General features: G+C 44.2%; 1 protein-coding gene across 19 annotated transcripts in view; it reads right to left on the reverse strand.

The window, feature by feature from the left end:
* The window catches only part of LOC105490546 (E1A-binding protein p400), a 135325-nt gene that overhangs the window by 91034 nt on the left and 16509 nt on the right, over positions 1–27782 (reverse strand). For 7 of the 19 annotated variants that reach the window (XM_071070758.1, XM_071070764.1, XM_071070760.1 and 4 more), the window contains 6 exons: positions 26208–26318; positions 8745–8844; positions 6892–6999; positions 6011–6396; positions 1657–1950; positions 257–442 (listed from right to left, as the gene is read on the reverse strand). In XM_071070758.1, the coding sequence (XP_070926859.1) occupies positions 257–442; positions 1657–1950; positions 6011–6396; positions 6892–6999; positions 8745–8844; positions 26208–26318 (1185 nt within the window). The remainder of the gene's footprint in view (positions 1–256; positions 443–1656; positions 1951–6010; positions 6397–6891; positions 7000–8744; positions 8845–26207; positions 26319–27782) is intronic. The other 12 variants (XM_011756301.3, XM_011756308.3, XM_011756299.3 and 9 more) reach the window with 11 other exon arrangements.

Genomic DNA, 27782 nt, shown 5'->3' on the forward strand with positions numbered 1-27782 from the left:
CACGCCTGCAATCCCAGCACTCCAGGAAGCTGAAGCGAGCAATCGCTTGAGCCCAGGATTCAAGACCCGTCTGGGTAATGTGGCAAAAAACACAAAAATTAGCTGGGCATTCCAGCCTGGACAACAGAGCGAGACCCTGTCTGAAAAAAAATAAGAAAAAAAAGTGGGTCTGGAGTCCTGCCCACCATTTACAGCACGGCAAACTCGAGCTCCCACCAACGCACACAGCACAGCAGCGCCACACATTCCAACCCACCTTCTTCGCAGCGGCCACCTTCCACCTCCTCTCCTGGGCGAAGTCTGTGGCCATCCACTGCATCTCCTCCAGCAGATAGTCCCAGTGGGCCTTGGGCCGTGGGGCCTCCTGCAGCTTCGGCAGACGCCTCTGGGACCACAGACCTGCTTTCCTCAGCTCCGCGACGCGCTGATGCACCTGGTTCTCCTGCAGGTGATATACGGGGGATGGTGGGGTCGGCATGTGATGAGTGTGTTCCACCAACTCACACACCAGAAATCTGAAGCCCTATTATGTAAAAGGCTCAGTCAGGCACTAGGAAGACAGAAAGCTCAAGGTCCCAGTTTAATATCAAAGGTAAGACTCAAACACAAAGGTCAAAGTGGTTCTAGGAGAAGTCGAGGAGCGTGTGACCTTTCCAGGAGCCTTAGAAGAAGCTGGAGCGCCGGGCGCGGTGGCTCAAGCCTGTAATCCCAGCACTTTGGGAGGCCGAGGCAGGTGGATCATGAGGTCAGGAGATCGAGACTATCCTGGCTAACATGGTGAAAACCCGTCTCTACTAAAAATACAAAAAACTAGCTGGGCGTGGTGGCGGGCGCCTGTAGTCCCAGCTACTTGGGAGGCTGAGGCGGGAGAATGGCGTGAACCCGGGAGGCGGAGCTTGCAGTGAGCCCAGATCACGCCACTGCACTCCAGCCTGGGAGACACAGCGAGACTCCATCTCAAAAAAAAAAAAAAAAAAAAAAAGAAGAAGCTGGAGCCACTGTCCTGCCCCAGCTCTATAAAACAGACTAAAACTTTAAAACCTTATGTTTCTACCAAAGTGCTTACAAGGGAAACCATAGGATGCCTGGAATTTGCTTCTAAATAATCTGGAAGGGAGTGGAATAAACGAAATGAGACTAGCTACATATTGATCACTGTGATAAAATCAGATAATGGGGAACATGGGGTTTATAACACTCTATTTTGATACACGATTCTTTTAATTCCCCTAATGAAGTTGAACAAAATAAATGCTTAGTCATCCAACCCCAAGTTAAGTGCTAAGGGCTGGGTAGTGACTCTCAAGGACAGGGCTGCAGACCAGTGGCTGCAGGGACCTCACAGCCTGCAGGGCCCCAGCGTTCAAGCTTATCCCTCTCAGCCTGACTCCTACACATGACCTCTCCCACCCTCGTCTACTGCCCGTATGAAAGCAGCCCAAGACTGCAGGTTTTATCACAAAAACACAGACTTCCTCCATGAGTCTGCTTCCAACAGAAAAGGCTAACCCTTGGTTTTCATCTTGTCTCTACTGATTCCCAAGCCATGTTGAATTGACCAGGCATTCAGTTTTACCCTATCACATTCTTGACAATTAAAACTAAATGTGCTTCACCGACTGGAGTACATTTTACAACTTTCTTAAGCATGCTTACCAGCGTTATCTGTTCTGTCAGCGTATCCTGAGAACTGTCTTGGGACGAGGTGGCATTCTGAGCAGGACTCTGTGGTTTGGTGGGGGCAGATGCCGCCACCCCTGGGGTCCGGGAAGTGACTGGAGACAGTGCCTTGTTGGTTGCTGAGGAGGGTCTATTTATTGGCGAGGACCGAGCAGGTGAGGGTCCTGGGCCGGAGCCACTCACGGGTGCCAGGGACGAGGTAGAAGAGGTGGGCAGAGGCCGTGGGCAGGGCGGAGCAGGGTCTACAGGGAGCCTTGTCGATGCCACCGTCTAAAGGGCAGAGCACAAGTGGAGCAAGGTGAAGAAAAGATGTCAGGGCAGCCCACGGTGCCAAAAACCAGAGCACCCACAGCATCAGAGACGCACACTGCCAGTACCTTCCACTCCATGACAATGCAAGCAAACAAATCACATCACATCCACGGCCCAACACTAACGTGTCCACAAACAAATAATACATCCTTCTACTTCCACAAAACCAAACAGGAGTTTTCATCATGAACTATCTTTAGGCCATGCCCAGTGGCTCATGCCTGTAATTCCAACACTTTGGGAGGCCGAAGTGGGAGGATCGCTTGAGCCCAGGAGTTTGAGATGAGCCTGGGCGACGAAGTAGGACCCCATCTCTACAAAAAAATTTAAAAATTAGCCAGGTGTGGTGGTGTGTGCCTTTGGTTGCAGCTACACGGGAGGCTGAGGTGGGAGGATTGCTTGAGCCTGAGAGGTTGAGGCTGCAGTGAGTCATGTTTGTGCCACTATACTCCAGCCTGGGCAACAAAGCAAGACCCGGTCTCAAGAAAATATAACGTAACGTAACATAACGTAACGTAACGTAACATAACATAACATAACATACAAATTCAGTGTGCCTCTCTCATGGCAGATGGGCTAAAAGGGTTAAAAAATTCTCCTCAGGCCAGGCACAGTGACTCACATCTGCAATCCCAGCACTTCTGGAGGCCGAGGTGGGTGGATCACCTGAGGTCAGGAGTTCGAGACCAGCCTGACCAACATGGAGAACCCTCATCTCTACTAAAACTACAAAATTAGCCAGGCATGGTGGCGCATGCCTATAATCCCAGCTACTCAGGAGGCTGAGGCAGGAGAATTGCTTGAACCCAAGAGGTGGAGGTTGTGGTGAGCTGAGATCACGTCATTCCGCTCCAGCCTGGGGAACAAGAGCAAAACTCTGTCTCAAAAAAAAAAGTCCTCCTCTTCGCACCACCTCAACAACAGACTGAATTAAATTCACAGAGAACTGTTGCTGGGGATAGAGAGCAGGGATGATGAGCTGAGTGCAGATTCATACAAGATTCAGCCCATTCAAAAGCTGAAGGGAGACAAAGAACCGCTAGAACACACTGTCTCTGAGTGACTGTCCCATGGCATGGGTTTCTTTTCTTCACAGCCGCAGCACTGCACCCCGGCTGGCCACAGGCTTTTGGAAATGAAGCTTTATTAGAGCACAGCCACATCCACTTATGTGCTGTCTGTGCGTGGCTGTGTCTTCACTTCCGCCACAGAAACTGAACAGTCCGCAAAGCCAGAACATTTATTACCTGGCCCTTGACTAAGAAAGTGTGCCCATCCTGCTCAACCTAGAAGTAACAGGTTCCTACAGACTTTGTAAAGGCTTCTTTAAAATCATTTTCCAGGCTAGGTGTGGTGGCTCACGCCTATAATTCCAGCATTATGGGAGGCCAAGGAGGGTGGATTAGTTGAGATCAGCAGTTTGAGACCAGCTTGGCCAACATGGCAAAAGCTCATCTCTACTAAAAAGTAAAAAAAAAAAAAAAAAAATAGTTGCCTAAGCATGCACAAGATATTACATGCATTGTAAAATGATCAGTAAATGATTTCCTGTACCGTTGTTCTTAAGGAGATAATATAAAGTCATTTAGAGAGCTAAATTGTGAAATACATCATTTCTCTGCTGGAAAAAAAAAAAAAAAGACTAGTAGGGCATGGTGGCGCACACCTGTAGTCCCAGCTATTCAGGAGGCTGAGGCAGAAGTGTTTGAACCCAGGAGGCAGAGGTTGCAGTGAGCCAAGATCGCGCCACTGCACTCCACCCTGAGGGACAGAGTGAGACTCTGACTCAAAAAAAAAAAAGATAAGATAAAATAAAATCATTTTCCACAGCTGGTTTTTTCAGTAATTACAGGCAGGTAAATTAAATCTAAGAAAAACCACAGAGCTGCTTTAAGTCAGTATGTGGCTTGATGTGAGGAAGTGTTCAAAATAGAATCATTTCCACAAAAACCTAAAGCAAGCAATGTAAGGCCTAGAAGAGCTCAGTGCCCCGACATGTGTCGCCTTTCTCAGAGTGGGTGCACTAGGGTTCACTGCAGACTTGCACAAAAGGCTCCCAAGCACAGCCCCACCAGTCACTGGCTTTTCTGGCCTCCATTTTTTTAAATCTATAAAATGGAGATAATAAACATTCTACATCATAACGTTGTCAGGTAAAGGAAATAAATAATGCCAATAAATCGCTCATCACAGTGCTTGACACCACACCTCACAAGTGATGAGTAAGTGATAGCTATTATCGTTACTATTAGTTCATCATTATATACTTAAGACTTTGCCATAAATCTCAAACATAAAGAACCTGCAGGCCGGGTGCGGTGGCTCAGGCCTATAATCCCAGCACTTTGGGCAGATCACCTGAGGTCGGGAGTTCAAGACCAGCCTAACAAATATGGAGAAACCTCGTCTCTACTAAAAACACAAAACTAGCCGGCATGGAGGCACATGCCTGTAATCCTAGCTACTAGGGAGCTGAGGCAGGAGAATCGCTTGAACCCAGGAGGCGGAGGTTGTGGTGAGCCGAGATCGGGCCATTGCACTCCAGCCTGGGTAACAAGAGCGAAACTCCGTCTAAAAAAAAAAAAAGAAAAGAAAAAGAACTTTTAGCTTGGGCAGCATGGCGAAATCCCATCTCTACAACAATACAAAAATCAGCCAGGTGTAGTGGTGTGTGCCTGTAGTCCCAGCTATTCAGGGGGCAGAGGCAGGAGGAACATCTGAGCCCAGGAAGTAGAGGCTGCAGTGAGCAGAGATTGTCCCACTGCATTCCAGCCTGGGTGACAGAGCCAGAACCTGTTTCAAAACAAACAAAAACCCTGAACTCAAAGCCCACCTAGGAAATTCCTTTGTTAGTGAGGAAGAGGGTAAAAGGGAAGACCCTGCAGTGGGCTCCCCACGCCCTGACGTGCATCAAACAGAACTAAGAGGGCTGAGAGCCCTCCCCGGCCTCCCTGTCAGTGCCCTGTTGACAGCTGGCATCCAGGCTGTGGCATTTCGCTACTCCTTAGAAACCAAAACCAGTTTACTGTGGACATTCCAAAACCGCACTGGGTAAAATTCACCAGTGGGGGAGGAGGGGCATTTTAACTACCTGAAACATGTATCAAGCTGGATCAGTAATGCCTTACACACGTGTATCAAGCTGGCTCATTAACACCTTACACACGTGTATTAAGCTGGATCAGTAACGCCTTACACACGTTTGCAGAGCATAGAGCATCCCAAAAGCAGCAAAGCAGGCACCCAGGGAGCACGTCTGGTGGGTGGTGTGCAGCGTGGTTTTGCACTCACATGGAGCTAAGGTCAAGCCCCGCTCGTCACTTCATCGCCACGTAACTTGGGGCCAGCCCCAGAACCTCTGACTATTTGTCTCCACACTAGTAGAATGGGTCGCTGCCACCTACCTGAGAGTTGCTGGGCAGATCATAAGGGATAACTGACACTATGCCCTTCACACAACATGTGGGTGAGTAAGCAGGGGCCCATGGTACTAAGAGTGACAATAATAACAGTTGTCTCTTATTATTATTGTTATTTTTTTTTTTTTGAGACGGAGTCTCACTCTGTCACCCAGGCTGGAGTACAATGGTGCGATCTCAGCTCACTGCAACCTTTACCTCCTGGGTTCAAGTGATTCTCCTGCCTAAGCCTTTGAAGTAGCTTGGACTACAGGCACGTGCCACCACACCTGGCTAATTTTTGTATTTTTAGTAGAGACAGGGTTTCACTATGTTGGCCGGGTTGGTCTCGAACTCCTGAGCTCAGGTGATCCACCCACCTCAGCCTCCCAAAGTGCTGGGACTACAGGCGTGAGTCACCAAACCTGGCCCTGTTCTCTATTACTTTAATAAAGATAATATCATAGAGCCAAATAAAACTATAGTGCAAGTACTGAATTAACTAATTGTTCTAAATTGGGGGAGTAAGCTGCTAAGAGAAAATATACAAATTACAGTGTGACACCCTGTCTAACAACCAGGCAGTCCATTTTCTTTTTTTCCTGTATCTTTTCTCATACCTGTGGCAGGGAGGAAAGCTGAGAGGGCTGCACCTGCACCTTCCCAGGCGTGGGAACGTGGAGGGCCAGCGGCGCAGGCTGCGAGGGAGGGACGGGGAGTTGGCTGCTGGGGGGTGCAGGGATGGGAACATTGGGCTGCTGAGTCTTCACCGGGATTTGGAGCTGTGTCTGGGCCTCCACTGCTTGCGGCTGCTGTGCAAACTGCAGCGCAGAGGAGAGGGCTGCGGTGGGAACACCGGCTGGGGGCAGTCTCCCGGGCAGCTGCGGCAGTGGGGTGTGCAAGCTGGCGGCGTTCTGCACGGGAGGCCCCGTGGAGGGGTCATACTGCTGCTGACTCTGCCTCTGTCCAGTGAGCTGCGCGGCCTGCGGCGTGGGGGGCATTCCTCCTGCAAAATAAGAAAAGCACCAAGAGCGCTGATTCCCAAGTGTGGCAGCTTCTACCAGTGAGTCACAAGGAAACATGTCTGACACCCCGGTGCTTATCCAAGACCTACCACACTCACACAAGAAGTCGGCCACAACTGAGCACACACAAAAGGAAAGAGAGGCGCTTGACCTTTGCAAGTCAGCATCGAGCAAAACAAGCACCAGATCACCACAGGGCATCCCCACAACGCGGCAATTAGGAAAAACACAGGAGTAAAAATTGTTGAAAGACACTATGACAAAGCGACGTGTGGCTCCCATTAGTGTGGCAAGAACATGTCTCCAGGGGCTTTGCATATGATATGGACTGGGACTCAGAGAAGTATCTCAATTTCAGGCACCCCACTGCAAACACGCTACCTCCACTGCCCAAGTTTGAGTCTGGTGCTGGTTTCTGGAACCGCAGTGTACCGCCTGCTCCTGAGTGGGGAGCTGGCTCTGCTGCTGGGCCTTACCTTGTGCGGTCGGCATTAGCTGCTGGAGAGGAACGCCTGCGTCCGCCCCCGGGTGCTGGAAAACTACCCCTTGGTGACCCACTTCAAGGCGAGGCCTCTTAGACTGCTCTAGAATAATTTTCAAAAAAGGTGCAGTTTGATGTAAAAATAAAACCAGAAAAGTAGTAGAAAAAAACATGTGTGTTTTTATCATCTTTGAACAGGGAGGCCTTTCTATACATTAACTAAAATCCAGAAGCCATAAAAGATAAGGCTGATAAATACAATTTCTCATTAAAATGTTGCCAATTTAAGAAAAAGCTTCATAACAAGGCCAGGGACAAGCAACAACCCAAGAGGCAACACTGCAACGCACGCGACGAACAGAGTGGGACTCGCTCAGCACTTGGAAAGCACAAGCACACGAGGAGCACCACAAGCACACGAGGAGCACCACAAGCACACGAGGAGCACCACAAGCACACGAGGAGCACCACAAGCACACAGACGAGAGCATGGAGAGCGAGCAGTGGGGCAGACTCACAGATGCCCAGCACACAGGGAATGAGGCTGCACAGCGTGCTCAAAACTAAAGAAATCCAAATCAGAACAAGGATTTTTTCACCCATCAGAGCAATGAGGATTAAATGACTTATACCTAATAAAACGATCAAAATGTGAAAGAACCAGCCATTGCTGATGGCAGTGAAAACTGGCCCTGTCCTTTTGGTGGGCAACTGAGCACCATCATTACCTAACTACACCTGCGCTTTGATGTAGCAATTTCATTTCCAGGCATTTTTCCTTTAGATATATTGACAGACAGTCGGGTGCGGTGGCTCACGCCTACAATCTCAGCACTTCGGGAGGCTGAGGTGAGAAGACTTGAGCCCAGGAGTTCGAGACCAGCCTGGGCAACATAGTGGGACCCTGACTGTAGCCAAAATGCAAAAAGGCTTGCATGGAGCCAGGCGTGGTGGCGGCGCCTGTAGTCCCAGCTACTCAGGAGGCTGAGGCAGAAGATTTGCTCGAGGCTGAAGTGAGCCATGATGATGCCATTGCACTCCGGCCTGGGTGAGCCAGACCCTATCTCAAAAAATAAGGAGATACACAGACTGATAAACATGTAGGAAAAAAAAACATGAGACTACATGTTCAATCCTCAGTTCACTGTAACAGATAAAATGTGGCACTAACAGATGAACATTGACAAGGATCTGACTGATAAAGAACCAACCATCCCCATGATGGAACAGCACGTGGCACTGAGAGAGGGGTTATGACTTGAAGAGATGGCCTTTTCAGTTAATATTCTTAGACATAACAACATACATACAATCTGATCGCATCTGAACTTTTTCAAAGTATCACATATGTAACAATGCTTGTGTATGGAGAGGAAGGTCTGTGAGACAGAATATGCGAAACATTAATGATGGTTACTGCTGTGGCTGGGGAGTGGGCAGGTACCAAGCCAGAGGTAGGCTTAAGTTATACTCTACTAAACTGTTGAAGTCTTTTATATAAAAATGTATTAAGTTTATTATTTGAAAAAAATCAGCTTAAAAATATGACAACTTCAGAAAGCAGATGATTTTGTGTTGAGCTACACTGTGGTGACTCAAGAGCCTACAAATGCATACAGAAAATCAATATGGAATATACCTGCTCAACTGAAAAAGTCCTCACCTCAAGACACAGAAAAATTCACATAAATATTGTTCAGCTGATAATCACCATAAGAGAGGTTAATTTTCAAAGTAGGAAGAAATCAAGTTCAGCAACTACTCTTCAGAAACTCATGGCAACTGTACCTCGGCAGCCCAAGAAGAGGGGGGCATTCCAAAGGCCACGCTAGCTGTGCCCTGACATACCTGCCATACCTGTGGAGGGCATCGCCTGCTGCCTCTTAAACAGGTCCGTCTCTACTGTGCTTCCGGCCCCTGCTACCAGGCTCCCTGCGAGGGCTTGCTGCTGGGAAAAAAGATGAAAACATGAAGGCCATTACAAAAATAAACTCAAACCATCGTAATTATCCCAAACATCGACCTCATTCCTTTTTAATAACATAAATGGTATCTACCCCGTGTCTTTAAATATACATGCGTAATGTATATTTATGTATAATAAACAATTTAAAGTTCTAACTTACCTCTGGAGGAAAAAAGACTTGTAAAAGACATATTACTCTGGTTTTAATGGAATTTCAAATCAATGCAAACCTACAGTCCTTGGGAAACTAACTAGCTTTGCATACTGGATGATAACAAAAGGCCTAATGCTGGGAAACATGAGTTTCAGTTCTGAGACAAAGCTCAGCCGACCCGTCAGTCACACTGCCCAGCATAACTTCATATCCAAAAACACCAAATAATAAAAAGGTTAAATTGCCTTTCTACTGGAAAATGACACTAAAACCCCAATTAATAACTATCTAATTAACTTAGATTTTGTTTGTTTGTTTTTGAGACAGAGTCTCACTCTGTTGCCCAGGCTGGAGTGCAGTGGTGCAATCTCGGCTCAGTGTAACCTCTGCCTCCCAGGTTCAAGCCATTCTCCTGCCTCAGCCTCCTGAGTAGCTGGGACTACAGGCGCCTGCCACCACACCCGGCTAATTTTTTGCATTTTTAGTAGAGACAGAGTTTCATTGTGTTAGCCAGGATGGTCTTGATCTCCTGACCTCGTGATCCACCCGCCTTGGCCTCCTAAAGTGCTGGGATTACAGGCGTGAGCCACCGCACCCAGCCAACTTAGATCTTTAAAATGATATTTTTATAGTTAGCACCCTACTTGAGACATACATACGTGAGATATATAGAGATATAAATAGACAGATGTTATTTAAAATGTTTAAAGTGAAAAAAAGCCATCACCAGGAGTGGTGGCTTACGCCTGTAATCCCAACATTTTGGAAGGCTGAGGTGGGAGGATCGCTTGAGGTCAGGAGTTCAAAACCAACCTGGGCAACACAACGAGATCCTGTCTCTACAAAAATATAAAAATTAAAATATTAGCCAGGCATGGTGGCACACGCCTGTAGTCCTAGCTACTCAGGAGTCTTGAGCCCAGGAGTTTGAAGCTACAGTGATCTAGGACTATGTCACTGCACTCTGCATTCCAGCCTGGACAACAAAGTAAGACCCCATCTTTAAAAAAAATAAAATGAAAGAAGCCAATCTGAAAAGGTGACATGCTACATGATCCTAACTCTATGATGTCTTGGAAAAAGCAAAACTATAGAGACAACAAAAAGATGAGTGGTTGCCAGGTGCAAAGTAGCAGGGAGGAGGTAAACAGGCAGAGCACGGGAAATTTTTAGAGCAGTGAAACTATAGTACTATGCTAATGACAAGGCACTGAAGGCTCACCAAGGGCAACAAACGTACCGTCTGGAGGGGGACACGGATATAAAGGAGGCTGTGCACATGGGGTTGGGGGCAACGGGGTATGTAAAAAAATCTCTGTTCCTTCCTCTCAATTCTGCCATGAACCTAAAACTGCTTTTAAAAAATCATGGTTTTTAAAAGTTTACATGGAAAGCTACTGGCATGTTCTCTTATGAAGACAGAAACCAGCCAACTCTTGGTCAGCACAGACTCAACCCTAACCCTCTTCCATCTGGTCACCATCCTCGCAATTAAAGTAAATGCTAAGAACTTAATTACTAGTTACTAAGAACTTAAATCACTCAAAAATATTCATTCTACTTAGTGAGACATTTTAAACGTAAAAGTTACAGATACCTAAACAAAGTAACTGTTCAGTGAGAGGGAGTTGTTTGAACCAACTGCCACACAAGGCCCACCACGCAGCCACCACCAGCCATGCCAGAGACTCTGTACGCACATGGGGAGAGGCTTAGGAAGAGTTACTAAAAGGAAAAATCAGCCCCAATACAGCATATGTAAGAGGAAGGCACTGCCATTTACATTTAACCAAGATGGAAAAGGAAAGACGACGAAAGGGACAGAGGGGATGGACAGAGAGGGGGTGGAAAGGAAGGAAAGAATGCTTTGAAAACAACGGCCTGGCAGTGCTCACCTCTGGGGCAGCATTACAGATGACACGATTTGTGTGTGTGTGCATTTCTAAATTTCCCAAATGTTCTATAATGAGCATGTATGACTAATGTAATCAAAAGAAAAGAATATTTTTTAATTTAACAAAACTTGATAAAGGGCTCTTTGTCCAGAAATGGCCAAGTACTTCCTATCGGGTCAAACATAATCCAGGTAACAAGGCCGGGCGCGGTGGCTCACGCCTGTAATCCCAGCACTTCGGGAGGTGGAGGTGGGTGGATCACAAGGTCAGGAGATCAAGATCACGGTGAAATCCTGTTTCTACTAAAAATACAAAAAAAAAAAAAAAAAAAAAAAAAATTAGCCGGGTGCGGTGGCGGGCGCCTATAGTCCCAGCTACCCAAGAGGCTGAGGCAGGAAAATGGCGTGAACCCGGGAGGCGGAGCTTGCAGTGAGCTGAGATTGCACCACTGCACTCCAGCCTGGCGACAGAGCAAGACTCCATCTCAAAAAAAATAAAATAAAATAAAATAAACATAATCCACGTAAACATAAACTCTAGATGAAACACAAAAAAATATGAAAAGGTAAGCCAGTGATACAGGAGGGGAAATGATACTTGCAAGAAGGGAATGGAACATGGTAAGGTTTCCAGTTTCATGGCATTTGGCATGAGGGCAGCCCCAGCCTGTGCTCTATGGAACAGCTCAAACCTAAAGACACATAGCATCTCACAGGCTTGAACAAGAGGACAAAGAGCAGGAGACAGTTGGAAAAGGAGGCCCCATATTCTCTCCCTAACCTCCACCTAAACCATGTACACAAAAACAGAATCCAAGCGAAGGCCCAAGTACTGACCTGAGTTTTCAGGTGCCTCCCGTCACAAAGGAGAAAGAGTTTGCAGGTTTTTGTTGTTGTTGTTTGGCGTTTTGTTTTGTTTTGTTTTGGTTTTTTTTGAGACAGAGTCTCACACTGTCGTCCAGGCTGGAGTGCAGCGGTGCGACCTTGCCTCACTGCAACCTCCGCCTCCCGGGTTCACACCATTCTCCTGCCTCAGCCTCCTGAGTAGCTGGGTCTACAGGTGTGCCACCACGCCTGGCTACTTTTTGTATTTTTAGTAGAGACAGGGTTTCACCATATTGGCCAGGCTGGTCTCGAACTCGTGACCTTGTGGATCCACCCGCCTCGGCCTCCCAAAGTGCTGGGATTACAGGCGTGAGCCACCGCACCCGGCCAGAGTGTACATTTTTAATTCAATCAAGTTAACTAAGTGTTAAAGCAAATAAATACTTTTCAGAAGAATATAACAGAACCCAGGGTTTCTATATGTCATGCACAATTATCCAAAATCCAATTCAAACTTACAAAATTACTCCAAAATACAAACAAAAAACACGAGCCATACTCAGACACCAACCTCAAGATGACCCACGTACTAGAATAAGCAGGCAAGGATCTTAAAGTGACCTTAATATGTATGTCCAAGGACATAAAGAAAAATATACTGCAATAAAAGACAAGAAGAAATCTTGACAAAAAAACAGAAACTATTAAAATAAAGAGCCAAATGAAGATTCTAGAAGTGAAAAATACAACATCCGAAATTTTAAAAAAAGCCGGGCGCGGTGGCTCACGCCTGTAATCCCAGCACTTTGGGAGGCCGAGGCGGGCGGATCACAAGGTCAGGAGATCGAGACCACGGTGAAACCCCGTCTCTACTAAAAATACAAAAAATTAGCCGGGCGCGGTGGCGGGCGCCTGTAGTCCCAGCTACTCAGGAGGCTGAGGCAGGAGAATGGCGTAAACCCAGGAGGCGGAGCTTGCAGTGAGCCGAGATCACGCCACTGCACTCCAGCCTGGGCGACAGAACGAGACTCCGTCTCAAAAACAAAAAACAAAAAACAAAAAAAAAACGAAATTAAAAAAAAAATTCATTGGATAGGCATAACATCAGTGTGGAGATGTGAAAAAATCAGTTGTGGTGCGGTGGCTCACGCCTGTAATGCCAGCACTTTGGGAGGTCAAGGCGAGAGGACTGCTTGAGGTCAGGAGTTCAAAACCAGCATGGGCAATCTCCAAAAAACAAACAAAAAAATGTTAAATTGACCAGGCACAGTGGCTTATGCTGTATTCCCAGCATTTTGGGAACCTAAGGTGCACAGATAACTTGAGGTCAGGAGTTCAAGACCAGCCTGACCAACATGGCGAAAATTCATCTCTACAAAAATACAAAAATTGGCTAGGAATGGTGGCACAGACCTGTACTCCCAGCTATTTGAGAGGCTGGGATGGGAGGATCAGTTCAGCCCTGGAGGTTGAGGTTGCAGTGAGCCAAGAGAATGCCACCGCACTCCAGCCTGGGTGACAGAGCGAGACACCATCTCAAAAAAAAAAAAAAAAAAAAATTTAAAAATCAGTGAGCCTGAAAAAAGATTCTTGAGACAGAAGAACCAAGTGAAGGAGGTGACTTCAAGACACACCCCAAGACTCCAGGAACCAGGACAGTGCAGTGCAGTGCCGGCGTAAGGACCAACACACAGATAAAAAGAACTGAGCCACGCACCAAGAATCAGACCCACACTCACAGGATGTCCAAAGCCTCCAAGGCAATCCAATGGGGAAGAGAAAGCCTTTTCAACAAATGGTGCTAGAAAACTGGATGTGTACATGAACACAAGGATAAACTGGACTTCACTAAAATGAGAAACTTCTGCTCAAGAAGCACTGGCAGGAAGGACTGCGCGCCCTGCTGACTGCTCCCCGGCTGCAGCTGACACTCAGGCTGCTTCCCAGAGGACTCAGGACACACGGGTCCTGCTGCCCCTGGGTTCTGCAGAAGCTACAGGAACTCCTCCAGGCACAGCACACTCAGCCTTGGTTTTCAGAATGATGTTTAGTTTTACCTTATTCTGTCTCCATGAAGGTATTATTAGTAAAGATACTCTGGTCTTTTTATTTATTTATTTATTTTTGAGACAGAGTCTCACTCTGTGGCCCAGGCTGGAGTACAGTGGCACAATCTCTGCTCACCGCAACCTCTGCCTCCTGGGTTCAGGCGATTCTCCTGCCTCAGCCTCCCGAGTAGCTGGAATTACAGGCACCCACCATCATGCCCGGCTAATTTTTTGTATTTTTAGTACAGATGGGGTTTCACTATGTTGACCAGGCTGATCTTGAACTCCTGACCTTGTGATCTGCCCACCTCGGTCTCCCAAATGCTAGGATTACAGAAGATACTCTTGTCTTTAAAATACAACCTTGATTTTGGTCAAAAACCATTATTATAATTCTTTAAAAAAGAGAAATTCTCACAAAGAAAAAACACTCTGAAGGGAATGTAATTCTGGGTGCTCATTTAGGAGAGACAATACCAAAACAGAGCTTATCCATGGAAGACCCACCTTAACCTACAGGAAGCCTAGAAACGACACCAGGAAAACAGAGCAGAAAGGGCTCACAGAACGCCTGCCACCTAAAAGGATAGACTGATGGTATTCTGAAGGTAGAAATTAAGACCAGTAGTAGTTGGCAGCTACCAGGAGGAAAATTTCTGCCCCATTTAAACAAAGAAAGAAATAAACTGTAAAGTTAGGTGTAGTGGCTCATGCCTGTAATTCCAGCACTTTGAGAGGCTGAGGCGGGAGGACTGCTTCAGCCCAAGAGTTCAAGACTCGCCTGGGCAACAAAGTGAGACCCCCATTTCTACAAAAAAATAAAAAAACTGGCCGGGCACGGTGGCTCACGTCTGTAATCCCAGCACTTTGGGAGGCTGAGGCAGGTAGATTACCTGAGGTCAGGAGTTTCAGACCATCCTGGCCAACATGGTGAAGCCCCATCTCTACTAAAAATACAAAAATTAGCCGGGCATGGTGGCGCACACCTGTAGTCCAGCTACTCGGGAGGCTGAGGCGGGAGAATCACTTGAACCCAGGAGGCAGAGGCTGCAGTGAGCTGAGATCACACCACTGCACTCCAGCCTGACGACAAAGCAAGACTCCGTCTCAAAAAATAAATAAATAAATAAAAATACAAACACACATGTAAGGCAACGAAAGAAACAACAGTTGGGTTAGGATCACAAAACCATAAATACTTACTCATTTTCTCTAACATCATAATCACTGAAAAAAATGCTCCAATCAGGAGGGCTTTATAAGACATAAATAACCATAATAATATTAGTACTATTTTTTATACTACAACTGCACTCAACACCAACACAAAACCTTGTGGAAACAAAAAGAAATACATGCAATGTTGAGCACTATGGATTTATTTCTGGAGTTTAACTGGCATAGATTAGTTTACTATAAAAATCCTACGATTGGCTGCAAATAATAAAACTCATCCTGAAACTCTGTCTTAAACTTTTTTTATTTTTATTTTTTTTGAGACAGAGTCTCACTCTGTCACCCAGGCTGGAGTGCAGCGACGCAATCTTGTAGCTGAGACTGTGGGAACACGCCACCACAACCGGCAAATTTTTTGTATTTTTGGTAGAGACGGGGTTTTACCATGTTGGCCAGGCTGGTCTCAAACTCCTGGCCTCAAGTGATCTGCCCGCTGTAGCCTCCCAAAGTTTCAACCTTTTTTAGAACGGTTAACAAGGTTTGCAAAAAAAGCCGTAACAAAACTGGGGCCACACTCTAGCAGCACTTTCAGCTAAACACCAAGTGAGTATACAGTGGGCACCACGAAGAGACCTGCGCTCTCCTGATTCACTAGTGTCACTCCTAAGAGTTTTTCTAAATAGAACAGACATAACCTAAGACTAGAAAGTGGTTAGATGAATTACAGGTCCTCAAAATAATGAAGCAGCAGCAGCAGTTAAAATGAGAATTATTAGAAGTCAGTAAAATAAAAAGAATTATTTGTTAAATGAAAAAACAAGAAAGTATAAATTCACTTGTTTCAACTAGTATATATGCAATATAACATTAAAAAATCAGCCAGACATGGTGGCTGAGGCCTGTCATCCCAGCACTTTGGGAGGCCAAGGCAGGTGGATTACTTGAGGTCAGGAGTTCGAGACCAGCCTGGCCAGCATGATGCCCGTCTTTACTAAAAGTACAAAAATTAGCTGGGTGTGGTGGTACCTGCCAGTAATCTTAGCTGCTCAGGAAGCTGAGACAGGAGAATCATTTGAGCCTGGGAGGTAGAGGCTGTAGTGAGTCGAGATCGCACCACTGCACTCCAGCCTGGACAATAGAATGAGACTCTATCTCAAAAAAAAAAAAAAAGTTGTGTTAGGATGATAAAATCATGGCGAATTATTCATTTTCTCTAACAGGAAAATTATGAAAAATCTGTACTTAGAATGGTTTTTATCTTTTTATAAATAAATGTGTGCCTGTCTGTATTTTATATACAACGCCTCTGCACTCAATAATACTACCTAAAAATCTTTTGGAAACAGAAATTAGTACAAATCTTTTGGAAACAGAAATTAGTACAGAAATTAGTACATTATTACAATATGTAATAAAAAATTCTGAATCTATTTCTAGAGTTTCACTAGTCAAAATAAAAATCACACAATTAGCTATTAGTAATAAAACTCAGCTGGGCGTGGTGGCTCACGCCGTTTAGGAGGCCGAGGCAGGCAGATCATGAGGTCAGAAGATCGAGACCATCCTGGCTAACATGGTGAAACCCCACCTCTACTAAAAATATAAAAAATTAGCCGGGCGTGGTCACAGGCTCCTGTAGTCCCAGCTACTCAGGAGGCTGAGACAGGAGAATGGCAAAAACCCAGGAGGTGGAGGTTGCAGTGAGCCAAGACCGCGCCACTGCACTCCAGCCTGGGCAACAGAGCGAGATTCCGTCTTAAAAAAAAAAAAAAAAAAAGAAAAGAAAGTAATAAAACTCATGCGGAATTTTTTTTCCCAAAGAAATGGATGCGGCCGGGCGCGGTGGCTCAAGCCTGTAATCCCAGCACTTTGGGAGGCCGAGGCGGGTGGATCACGAGGTCAGGAGATCGAGACTATCCTGGCTAACATGGTGAAACCCCGTCTCTACTAAAAATACAAAAAACTAGCCGGGCGTGGTGGCGGGCGCCTGTAGTCTCAGCTACTTGGGAGGCTGAGGCGGGAGAATGGCGTGAACCCGGGAGGCGGAGCTTGCAGTGAGCCGAGATCACGCCACTGCACTCCAGCCTGGGAGACACAGCGAGACTCCGTCTCAAAAAAAAAAAAAAAAAAGGAAATGGATGCTTTTCATTTTAACCCTTTTCTATTTAGATAGATACCCGCTGTTATTTGCCTCAAAAGTCTATAAGTCAAAATGGAGACTCCTTAGTTTTCCTCTTTCAGTCTAATAAGCAATTTTTTATTAGGAAATATATCACACACACAAAAGAAATTATAAAATATATGCAAGGCTTTCAAAGCACAGTAAAATTAATCACAGAATTTAAATAGTAAGATATCATTCACTAAACAATCCATTCAACTTGTTTGGAATTTTCATAACACAATGTTGAGGAGGAGAGTGGAAAAATACATACATACAATTTAAAGCAGTAATAATAAAGCGATCCCTATACTCATTACATGCCTTAAGAAATAAAAATTTTGGCTCTTGAGATTATACCGGAAGACAAAAATAAAAAAAGAAATAAAAATTTACCCATACCTTAAAAACTCCATACACCCGCTTCTATACTAACTACCCAAAATGTATGTTAAACATTTCCCTAAAGAACCCTTGTGCTCTGTTGGTGGGAATATAAACTATTACAGCCATTATGGAAATCAGTATGAAGGTTCCTCAAAAAAGTAAAAATAGCATGAACATATGATCCAGCAATCCCACTTCCAGGTGCACAGCCAAAGGAAAGGAAATCTGCGTCTTGAAGAGGTATCTGCACTCCTGTGTTCACCGCAGCACTGTTCACAACAGCCAAGCTATGAAAACAACCTCAGTGTCCAGCAACAGATGAACAGATAATATAGTATATACACAATGGAATACTCTTCGGTAACAAAAAGCAAGGAAACCCTGCCATTTACGACAACATGAAAACTGAGAGGGCATAATGCTAACTGAAATAAGCCAGAGAAAGATAAATGCTGTACAGTATCACTTACATGTGTAATCTTTTTTTTTTAAGAGACAGGGTCTTGTTCTATAGCCCAGCCTGGAGTGTAGTGGCACAATCATAGCTCACTTCAGCCTCAACCTCCTGGGCTCAAGCGATCTTCCCGCCTCAGCCTTTTGAATGAATAGCTGGGACTACAAGCACATGCCACACCTGGCTAATTTTTTAATTTTTTTGTAGAGATGGTGTCCTGTGTTGTGCAGGCTGGTAGTGAATACGTGGTCTCAAGCGACCCTCCAGGCTCAGCCTCTCTAAGTGCTGGGATTGCAGGTGTGAGCCAGAGTGCCCAGCCTATAGTTAACAATATTGCACTGTATACTCGGAATTTGCTGAAAGAGTAGATCTTAGCCATTCTCACTGAACAAAACACAACAAGGGTAACTGCTAATTAATTTGATTGCAGTAATCACCTCACTATCCTTACACCAAATCACTTTGTACATTTTATATAAAATTTTATTTGCCAATTATACCTCAATAAAGCAGAAACAAACAAACAAACAAACAAAACTGTGTCCTTACAGTGTCATCACCTGTGGGTGTGTGTCTAAACCCTCTTGGCTTTGCTTACACCGGCGCATCAACGTGCACGATGGCAGGGCTCTCTGTTTTGCACTGGGTGCTCTATGAGTACTCCTCCAGGACACAGCCCATACATTCTGTGGCCAATGGACAATCTGGTTCTTTCCAATTTGGGGCTGCCAAAAACAATGCTGCGAGGAACATTACTGCACATGTGTTCCGGTGCACCGATACAATGCTGCACATGTGTTCCGGTGCACCGATACAAGTCTCCCTAGAGCATTGTGCTGGTCAGAGTATGCTCTCTGCTCACCTTTTCCAGATGATGCAAAACGTTTCCAAATAACTAGACCAAGCTCCACTCTCATCAAAAGCAGACGAGAATCCCACAGCTCTACATCAACAGATTCTCTCCAGTTTAACTCTTGGCAGTCTTGTGCGTGGAATGGAAAGTCTGAGCAGTTTAATTTGTATTGTAGAGACTGCATCTCTTTTTCATGTTTATAGGCACTCCTGGCCTATTGTCCTACTGTTCTAAAGCAGATATTTGGGCCGGGCGCGGTGGCTCAAGCCTGTAATCCCAGCACTTTGGGAGGCCGAGACGGGCGGATCACGAGGTCGGGAGATCGAGACCATCCTGGCTAACACGGTGAAACCCCGTATCTACTAAAAAAATACAAAAAACTAGCCGGGCGAGGTGGCGGGCGCCTGTAGTCCCAGCTACTCGGGAGGCTGAGGCAGGAGAATGGCGGGAACCCGGGAGGCGGAGCTTGCAGTGAGCTGAGATCCGGCCACTGCACTCCAGCCTGGGAGACAGAGCGAGACTCCGTCTCAAAAAAAAAAATAAATAAAAAAAATAAAGCAGATATTTATCAATGTGGTCTATAAATGCATTAATATATTATATTCCTCTAGGCATTAGCAGTAAAGATGTCCCACTAACAAATTTTCTGATAATCACCGACTTAAGAGTTATCTTCTTTTTTTCAGGGGGGTTGGGGGCGGTGGAGACAGAGTTTTGCTCTGTCACCCAAGGAAGTGCAGTGGCACAATCTTGGCTCACTGCAACCTCTGCCTCCCGAGTTCAAGTAATTCTTGTGCCTCGGCCTCCAGAGCAGTTGGGACTACAGACGCGCACCACCACACCCAGCTAACTTTTTTGTGTTTTTTAGTAGAGACAGGGTTTTACCATGTTGGCCAGGATGGTCTCTAACTCCCGACTTCAGGTGATCTGCCGGCCTCTGCCTCCCAAAGTGCTGGGATTACAAGTGTGAGCCACCGTGCCCAGCCAAGAGTTATCTTCAATTGTATAAAACCCATTACAATGAGTACCTAAATAGCAGAATCAAATTACTATTCTCCACCAAAAGGAAGCAGGCTCTTTGTCGAAATGGCTGATTCCAGGGCTGGATCAAGGAATATATATATATATACAAGGTGAACTTTAAACACTTTGTGCCATAAGGAAGTACTCAGGAAGTAAGAGAGGTATGTTGAAAGTATACTAGAGCCAGCTTGAACAGGCTCCAGTTGGTCAATCACAGATAACCTGAGTATCAAAATAAATAATAACAGAACCACCAGGAGGGGGGTTGGGCAGTAAATGACTGGCAAGGAGCATCAGGCAACTTCATGGAGTGATAGAAATGGACATGTCGACCATTGTGTGGGTTACATGGGTGTACGCACTTGTCAAAACTCTGCAAACCGTTAACACTGAAGATCTGCGTGTTCTGTTTGTAAAGTATGCATCAATTTAATGTAATTTACCATTTTTACAGACTAAAGAAGAAAAAACACATATCACTGTCAATAGATGTATTTGACAAAATTCAACATCAATTCATGATATACCAGAAGTAAAAGAGAATTTTCTTACCTTGATAAAGAAAATCTGCAAAATCTACAGCTAACATCTTACTTAACTGTAAGAGACTAACGGCTTTCCCCCTAGATCAGGAAGGAGATCATACTGGACACCCTTGCCAGTACAATAAAAAAAAAGAAAAGAAATAAAAAGCATACAGATTGAAAAAGAAAAAAAATCCTGCTCTATTTGCAGACATGATTCTCTACGTAGAGAATCCCATGGAATCTACAAAAAAGCTCCTAAAACTAATAAATGAGTTTAGCAAGGTTGCAGAATGTAGGTTCAAATAATCAACTGTATACCCTATATACTTGCAATAAACAGCGGGAAACTTTTTAAAGTACTACTTATAATACCCCCCAAAATTGGAATACTGAGGGATAAATCTAAGAAAATATATGTATGCTGAAAGTTACAAAATGCTGATGAAAGAAATCAAAGAATACTGAAATAAATGGAGAGATATACCATATTCATGGACTGGAAGACTCATATTGTTAAGATATCACTCCTCCCCAAACAGGTCAATAGATGCAACACAATTCTAAACAAAATTCCAGGAAGATGTTTTAAGGATATCAACAAGCTGATTCTAAAATGTATACAAAAAGGGAAAGGAACTAGAATGACCAAAATAATTTTGAAAAAGAAGAACACACTTGGAGAACTCACACTACTTGACTTCGAAACTTTAGTAAAGCTATAGTAATCACAATAGGGTGGCACTGGCCAAGAGAAAAACACGCAGTTAAAGAGAAGAGAAGAGAAGAGAATCCAGAAACAGAATCATACAAGCAGGCCAACCAATCTTCGGCAAAGATGCAAGTCAACTCAACACACACAGGATAGTCTTTTCAGGAAACGGCAGGAACAACTGATTGCTCACATGCAAATTTCTTACGTTTGCCGTGTTACACAGACCTTTGCTCAAAATAAATCAGAGACCTAAAAGTAAAACCGTAAAACTTCTAGAAGAAAACACAGAAGAACAGCTTTCTGACCCTGGATTGCGCAGAGTTCTTAGATACGGCATCAAAAGCAAATCCATAAAAGAAAAAAATGATAAATTGTACTTCCACAAAATTTAAAACTTTTGTTCTGAAAAAGATAGTGTTAAGAGAAGGAAAAAACAAGCCAAAGACAGGAAAAAATATTTGCAAATCATGTAGCTGACAAAAAACATGTCCATATTTATGTGAAGGACTTTCAAATGCAATAATAACTCAATGAAAAAATGGGTGAGACATGAACAGATACTTCGTCAAAGATATACAAAACTCAAATGAAAAAGTGCCCAACTTTATTAGTCTTCAGAGACATCCAAATTAAAATAAACTAGACCTGGAATGACTAAAGAAGAAAACTGGCCGGGTGCGGTGGCTCATGCCTATAATCCCAGCACTTTGGGAGGCCGAGGAGGGCGGATCACAAGGTCAGGAGATCGAGACCATCCTGGCTAACATGGTGAAACCCCGTCTCTACTAAAAATACAAAAAATTAGCCGGGCGTGGTGGCAGGCGCCTGTAGTCCCAGCTACTCGGGAGGCTGAGGCAGGAGAATGGCGTGAACCCGGGAGGCAGAGTTTGCAGTGAGCTGAGATCATGCCACTGCACTCCAGCCTGGGCGACAGAGCGAGACTCCGTCTCAAAAAAAAAAAAAAAAAAAAAGAAGAAAACTGACAATAACAAGTACTAGGGAGGAAGCAAAACAAAAAGAACTATCCTACATTGCTACTGGGAACACAAAATGGTACAGGCACTTTGGGAAAGTCTGGAAGTTTCTTTTCATCTTTTCTTTTCTTTTTTTTTTTTTGAGACAGAGTCTCACTCTGTCGCCCAGGCTAGAGTGCAGTGGTGCCATCTTGGCTCACTGTAACCTCCACCTCCCAGGTGCAAGAGATTCTCCTGCCTCAGACTCCCAAGTAGCTGGGACTACAGTGGCACGCCACCACGCCTGGCTAATTTTTTTTTTTTTTTTTTTTTTTAAGTAGAGATGGGGTTTCACTGCATTGGTTAGGCTGGTCTCAAACTCCTGGCCTCAACTGATCTGCCAGCCGCGGCCTCCCAAAGTGCTGGGATTACAGGCGTGAGCCACTATGCCCAACCTTATTCATTTATTTATTTATTTATTTATTTATTTTGAGTTGGAGTCTCACTCTGTCACCCAGGCTGGTGTGCAGTGGCGTGATCTCAGCTCGCTGCAACCTCCATTTCCTGGGTTCAAGCAATTCTCCTACCTCAGCCTCCCGAGTAGTTGAGATTACAGGTGCCTGCCACCACACCCAGCTAATTTTTGCATTTTTAGTAGAGATGGGGTTTCACTACGTTGGCCAGGCTGGTCTCGAACTCCTGACTTCAGGTGATCCACTCCCCTCAGCTTCCCAAAGTGCTGGAACTACAGGCGTGAGCCACTGCACCTAACCACCTTTTTATTTTTTTGAGACAGGGTCTCACTATGTGGCCCTGTGGCCCAGGATGGAGTACACTGGCATGTTCACCACTCACTGCAGCCTTGAACTCCAGGACTCAGCAATCGTTCCACCTCTCAGCCTCCGAAGTAGCTGGGACTACTACAGGTGTGTATCACCACACACAGCTTTTTATAATTTTTTTTTTGGGAGGAGTCTCACTCTTGTCACCCAGGCTGGAGTGCAATGGGGTGAACTCAACTCACTGTAACCTCCACCTCCCAGGTTCAAGTGATTCTCCTGCCTTAGCCTCCCAAGTAGCTAGGATTACAGGTGCCCACCACCACACCCGGCTAATTGTGGTATTTTTAGTAGAGATGGGGTTTCACCATGTTGGCCAGGCTGGTCTCAAATTCCTGACCTCAGGTGATCTGCCTGCCTTGGCCTCCGAAAGTGCTGAGATTACAGGTGTGAGCTACCACGCCCGGCCTAATTGTTAAATTTTTAGTAGACAGGGTGTATGTTTGTTTGTTTGTTTGTTTGAGGTAGGGTCTCACTCTGTGGCCCAGGCTAGGCTGCAGTGGTACTATCTCAGCTCATTGCAACCTTCACCTCCTGGGTTCAAGCAATTCTCGTGCCTCCAGAGAAGCTAGAATTACAGGCATGTGCCACCATGCCCGGCTGATTGTTGTATTTTTAGGAGAGACAGGGTTTCACCATGTTGGCCAAGCTGGTCTCTAACTCTTGACCTCAGGTAATCCGCCCACTTCGGCCTCATGCCTAGTCCAGGCTGGTCTTAAATTCCTGGCCTCAAGTGATCCTCCCACCTTGGCCTCCCAAAGTGCTGGGATTTCAGGCGTAAGCCACAGTGCCTGGTCCAGGTTGGTCTTAAATTTCTGGCCTCAAGCAATCCTCCCGCCTCAGCTTCCCAAAGTGCTGGGATTACAGGTGTGTGCCACTGCACCTGACCAGATGGTTTCTTAAGTTCAACATACCCATAAATCTGATCCCTAGTTTTGTTTTGTTTTTTTCAAATCATGCAGCCAGCAACCCAAACCAGAATAGTTTCAGAGAGACTCTGACTCCTAGGCATTTACCCAAATGAGATGAATGCCTATGCTGACAAGAAAAACTGTATGTGAACATTTACAGCAGCTTTACTCCCAACTTCCAAAAACTGGAAACAACCCAAATCTTCTTCAAAGGGTAAATGGATAAACAAACTGGGGGCACATTCACACAATGGAATAGCACTCAGCAATAAAAAGAACAAATTAATAGTAAATAAAACAAAGCAGATGAATCTGAAATGCATTATCTTAAGTGAAAGAAGCCAGACTGAAAAGCAACCCAGACTAGGATTCCATAGATACTCATTCTGGAAAAGGCAAAATCATTAGCAATGGAGAACAAAGGTCAAGGGAGGCGTGAAGGGTTGATGAGGGAACATTTTGGGAGGTGATGGAGCTAACTGTTCTGTTGCTTGACTGTGGCGGTGGTTACGCAACTCAAAGGATTCATCAAAATTCACAAGCACAGACTAAAAAACAGTGCATTTTACTGAATGTAAATAAGTTTAAACAAACATAAGCTAATAAATACTGACAGTGATATATTACAGCCTACTGATTCTAATAAATGTAGACAGAATGATGGAGTTAGAAAACCCAGCATGATTCTTTATAGCAATAACTGATTCAGGGAAGACTCATCAACAGATGCTAGAACTAGTGGGTAAAAGTTTAAGGAGATTCAGGATATTTACATAGTCTCAAAGTATCTTCCCCCAAATTACTCATCATTTACAAAAGGCAAAATAAATAAATTTCCACTGGACAGGGCTGGTAGAAACCAACTTAACGAAGTGGTCAGAGTTAACATTACTAGTTACAGGACAAAGTGACATCACAGCCTTCCGATAAGACACTGAATTGGACATACCATTACTTCTATAGTAATCTTCTCAAAAATGCATGATTCAAATAGGACACAAGAAAACATCAGACAATCCCACATCAAAGGACACTGTACAAAATAGCTGGTCTATACTTTTCAAGGCCCAGGCCAAGGCCAAAGCCAAGATCATGAAATACTGAGAAACCAGCCCAGATTAAAGAGGCCAGAGAGGTATGACAACTTGATACTGGACCAGGGGGAAGAAACTATGACGGACATCCTTGAGACAAAAGATGAAATTTGAATATAAACTATGGATTAGAATATATTATTGTATTACTGTACAATTTCCTGATATTTATTACTGTACTGCCATTAGGTAAGGAAACAGTCTTATCTAACACATGCTGAATTATTTACAGATAAAAGAGTATGATATGTTTTATATAGGTGTATATATATATGAGAATGAAAATAATGCAAATGGGGCAAAAACAACTGGTAAATTTGGTAAAGGGTATAAGGGTTTTTTTAAATAATTATTGCAACTATTATGTACATTTGAAATTATGTCAAAATTTAAAATAACAACAAAAATCCCAAGGATGAAACTGCTTTCACAACCCAGCACTATCTATTCCAAAACTAGTAGAAATTTTACAGTTTGTTTTTGTTTGTCTGTTTGTTTGTTTTGTGAGACGGAGTCCTGCTCTACTCCCAGGCTGGAGTGCAGTGGCACAATCTCCGCTCACTGCAATCTCCGCCTCCGGGTTCAAGCAATTCTCCTGTCTCAGCCTCCTGATTAGCTGGGATTACAGGCGTGCACCACCACGCCAGGCTAATTTTTATAGTTTTAGTAGGGACAGCGCTTCACCCTGTTGGCCAGGCTGGTCTCGAATTCCCGACCTCAGGTGATCCGCGCGCCTCAGTCTCCTAAAGTGCTGGGATTACAGGCGTGAGTGACCTGTGTTTTTAAACTAATTGGCATTACTAATTTAACAGAGTGAATTTGCAAAAAATTGAAAAAATCAGTTTGCATTCACTTAATATCCGTTTAGAAGCCTATGGTCCTGATGATTTCAGAAGTGTATTTCACTTCAGCATTTCCTCCAGCTATGGAAAATACCAATTTATCATCTACTTGAATCTTTTTTTTCTTATTCTGTTTTGCACTGTTCTCAAAATACAGATAAAGGACACAAGAAAGAACCAACATGTAAAACACAGCACACAAGGAATCCTGAGTACACATTCAACAGGACTAAGTATTAGATGACATGCAGGCTAAAGCTACTACCGCATTACAAGTATACGAAAGAAAACAATGCACTAAGATCTGTGTCATCATTAACTCATGCAATGTAATTTTATAATTGTATATGCAGGAAGATTTTTTACTGTTTAAAAATAAGAAATGGGCTCTGGAAAAAAATGCTGAAGAGCAAGTAGTATATCGAAGGTTAAAATATCTGGATGAAGGAAAAGTTTGGGATGAGACTACATTTGAGAACCATCGAAAAGTACCTGAAATGGTTGCTGCTGGGATGAAAAAGCAGCAGAAACCTTTGGCGGAAGCTGGGTTGCTATAGCAACAGGAGTCCCAGTCTGCCCATCCTTTCCTGTCACAACCTTTACCTGAGAGGAAATATTTTGAGAAAAAAAGGCAACATGATTTTTACAACTGCTCAAAATTTTGTTAGAATTTTATTGCTGATAGCTCACTGACATTGGGGTTTAAAAATGGAATGTTTTTGCATCAAATCCTGTAAAAGGATACTGAACTGACAGATTTATAGCACAACAACCTAACTCAAACTGCAAACCTTGCAGAAACTCCAATTTAAGTCAAAGTGCAATATCTTTAGATTCTGCAACTTCAAATTTTAAAAATGCATATGGCAGACAGACTTCAAGTAACAAAGCCCTAAGAACTCTGCAGGAGATCTGCACAATAGCCACTCTGTTATATGTAGGGTCAGAATGGCAAAGGTCTTTTTCACCAGGAAGTTAGAAAAACGAATCTGTTTTCTTTCTAAGCACAGAGAAGGGAGATTGAGCTTACAGACAACATTGGTATACAAACGTAAGAGAAATGAATTTTACTGTTTCAGGACAATAGAGGTGAAATCCTCAAAATAATCATATAAACCTGTTGAAAAATAAATATAATTCATCCTGGAAAAGGCGTTAAAAGAAAACACAAAATGGCAAAGTCACACAAATACATCCATAGATACCAGGAAGGACTGCTTGAGCAAAGAGACTAGCTTTTGTTCACCAAAAGCGGATTTCTTTGCAGAAGAGCTGACAAATATTTAAATTATTTTAACTGTATCATAAAACAAAATAAGCTCCACCAACATAGTATACACTACACAACACAAAGGCACAAAATACAGTGCGTCACGGTCCAATCTGCTCTCACTCTGGTTTTCAGGAAGTCTCAGACTCACCATGGTACTAAGAAATCTCAGTTAAGGGGTTTATTATGTGCCATTCCAAGCACCCAAAAAGTATACTCTCTAAAAAAGAGTCACTCTTAAATATCACTTAATAGGTATTTGTAAAAATGAGTTTTAAGTATGATCTCAAATCTTAAGACTACATCTAAAAATTGAGTAACTTCTCAAACTAGTTTTTTGCCATAATAACTATTTCAATGATGAAGGTCCCATATACATACATCTAGTGACTTATGACTGGTTATTATAAAAAGCTAGTGACTTAAATCGGTTGAAAACCATGCTGATGGTGTCTTTAAGGAGCTCTATAGAAGTAAAATGTGAAACCTGGAAAACCAGACAAAGGGTGCTGGGCTTTCACACTTTCGGCTGGTGAGAGCCGTCAGCGTCAGCCAACAAACCACACACCCAGATACAAGGGGGAAAAACTGGACACGCTCGCTGAGCTCTCTGAACCTGAGATCAACCCTTGGTGCTCAATGAAAACATTGGATGTTGAATACGCACTCATTGCAGCGCAGCTCCGTCCCTTCCTCCTGACACACTTCTGGGCTCAACAGCTCTTCCTTCCCATGAAGGAGGCCAAACACATTCTTCACGTCTACTTATGGCTCAAATCCTTGTGAAACCAAAACCT

This window comes from Macaca nemestrina, chromosome 10 (genome assembly GCF_043159975.1).
Source record: "Macaca nemestrina isolate mMacNem1 chromosome 10, mMacNem.hap1, whole genome shotgun sequence".
Classification (NCBI taxonomy): domain Eukaryota; kingdom Metazoa; phylum Chordata; class Mammalia; order Primates; family Cercopithecidae; genus Macaca; species Macaca nemestrina.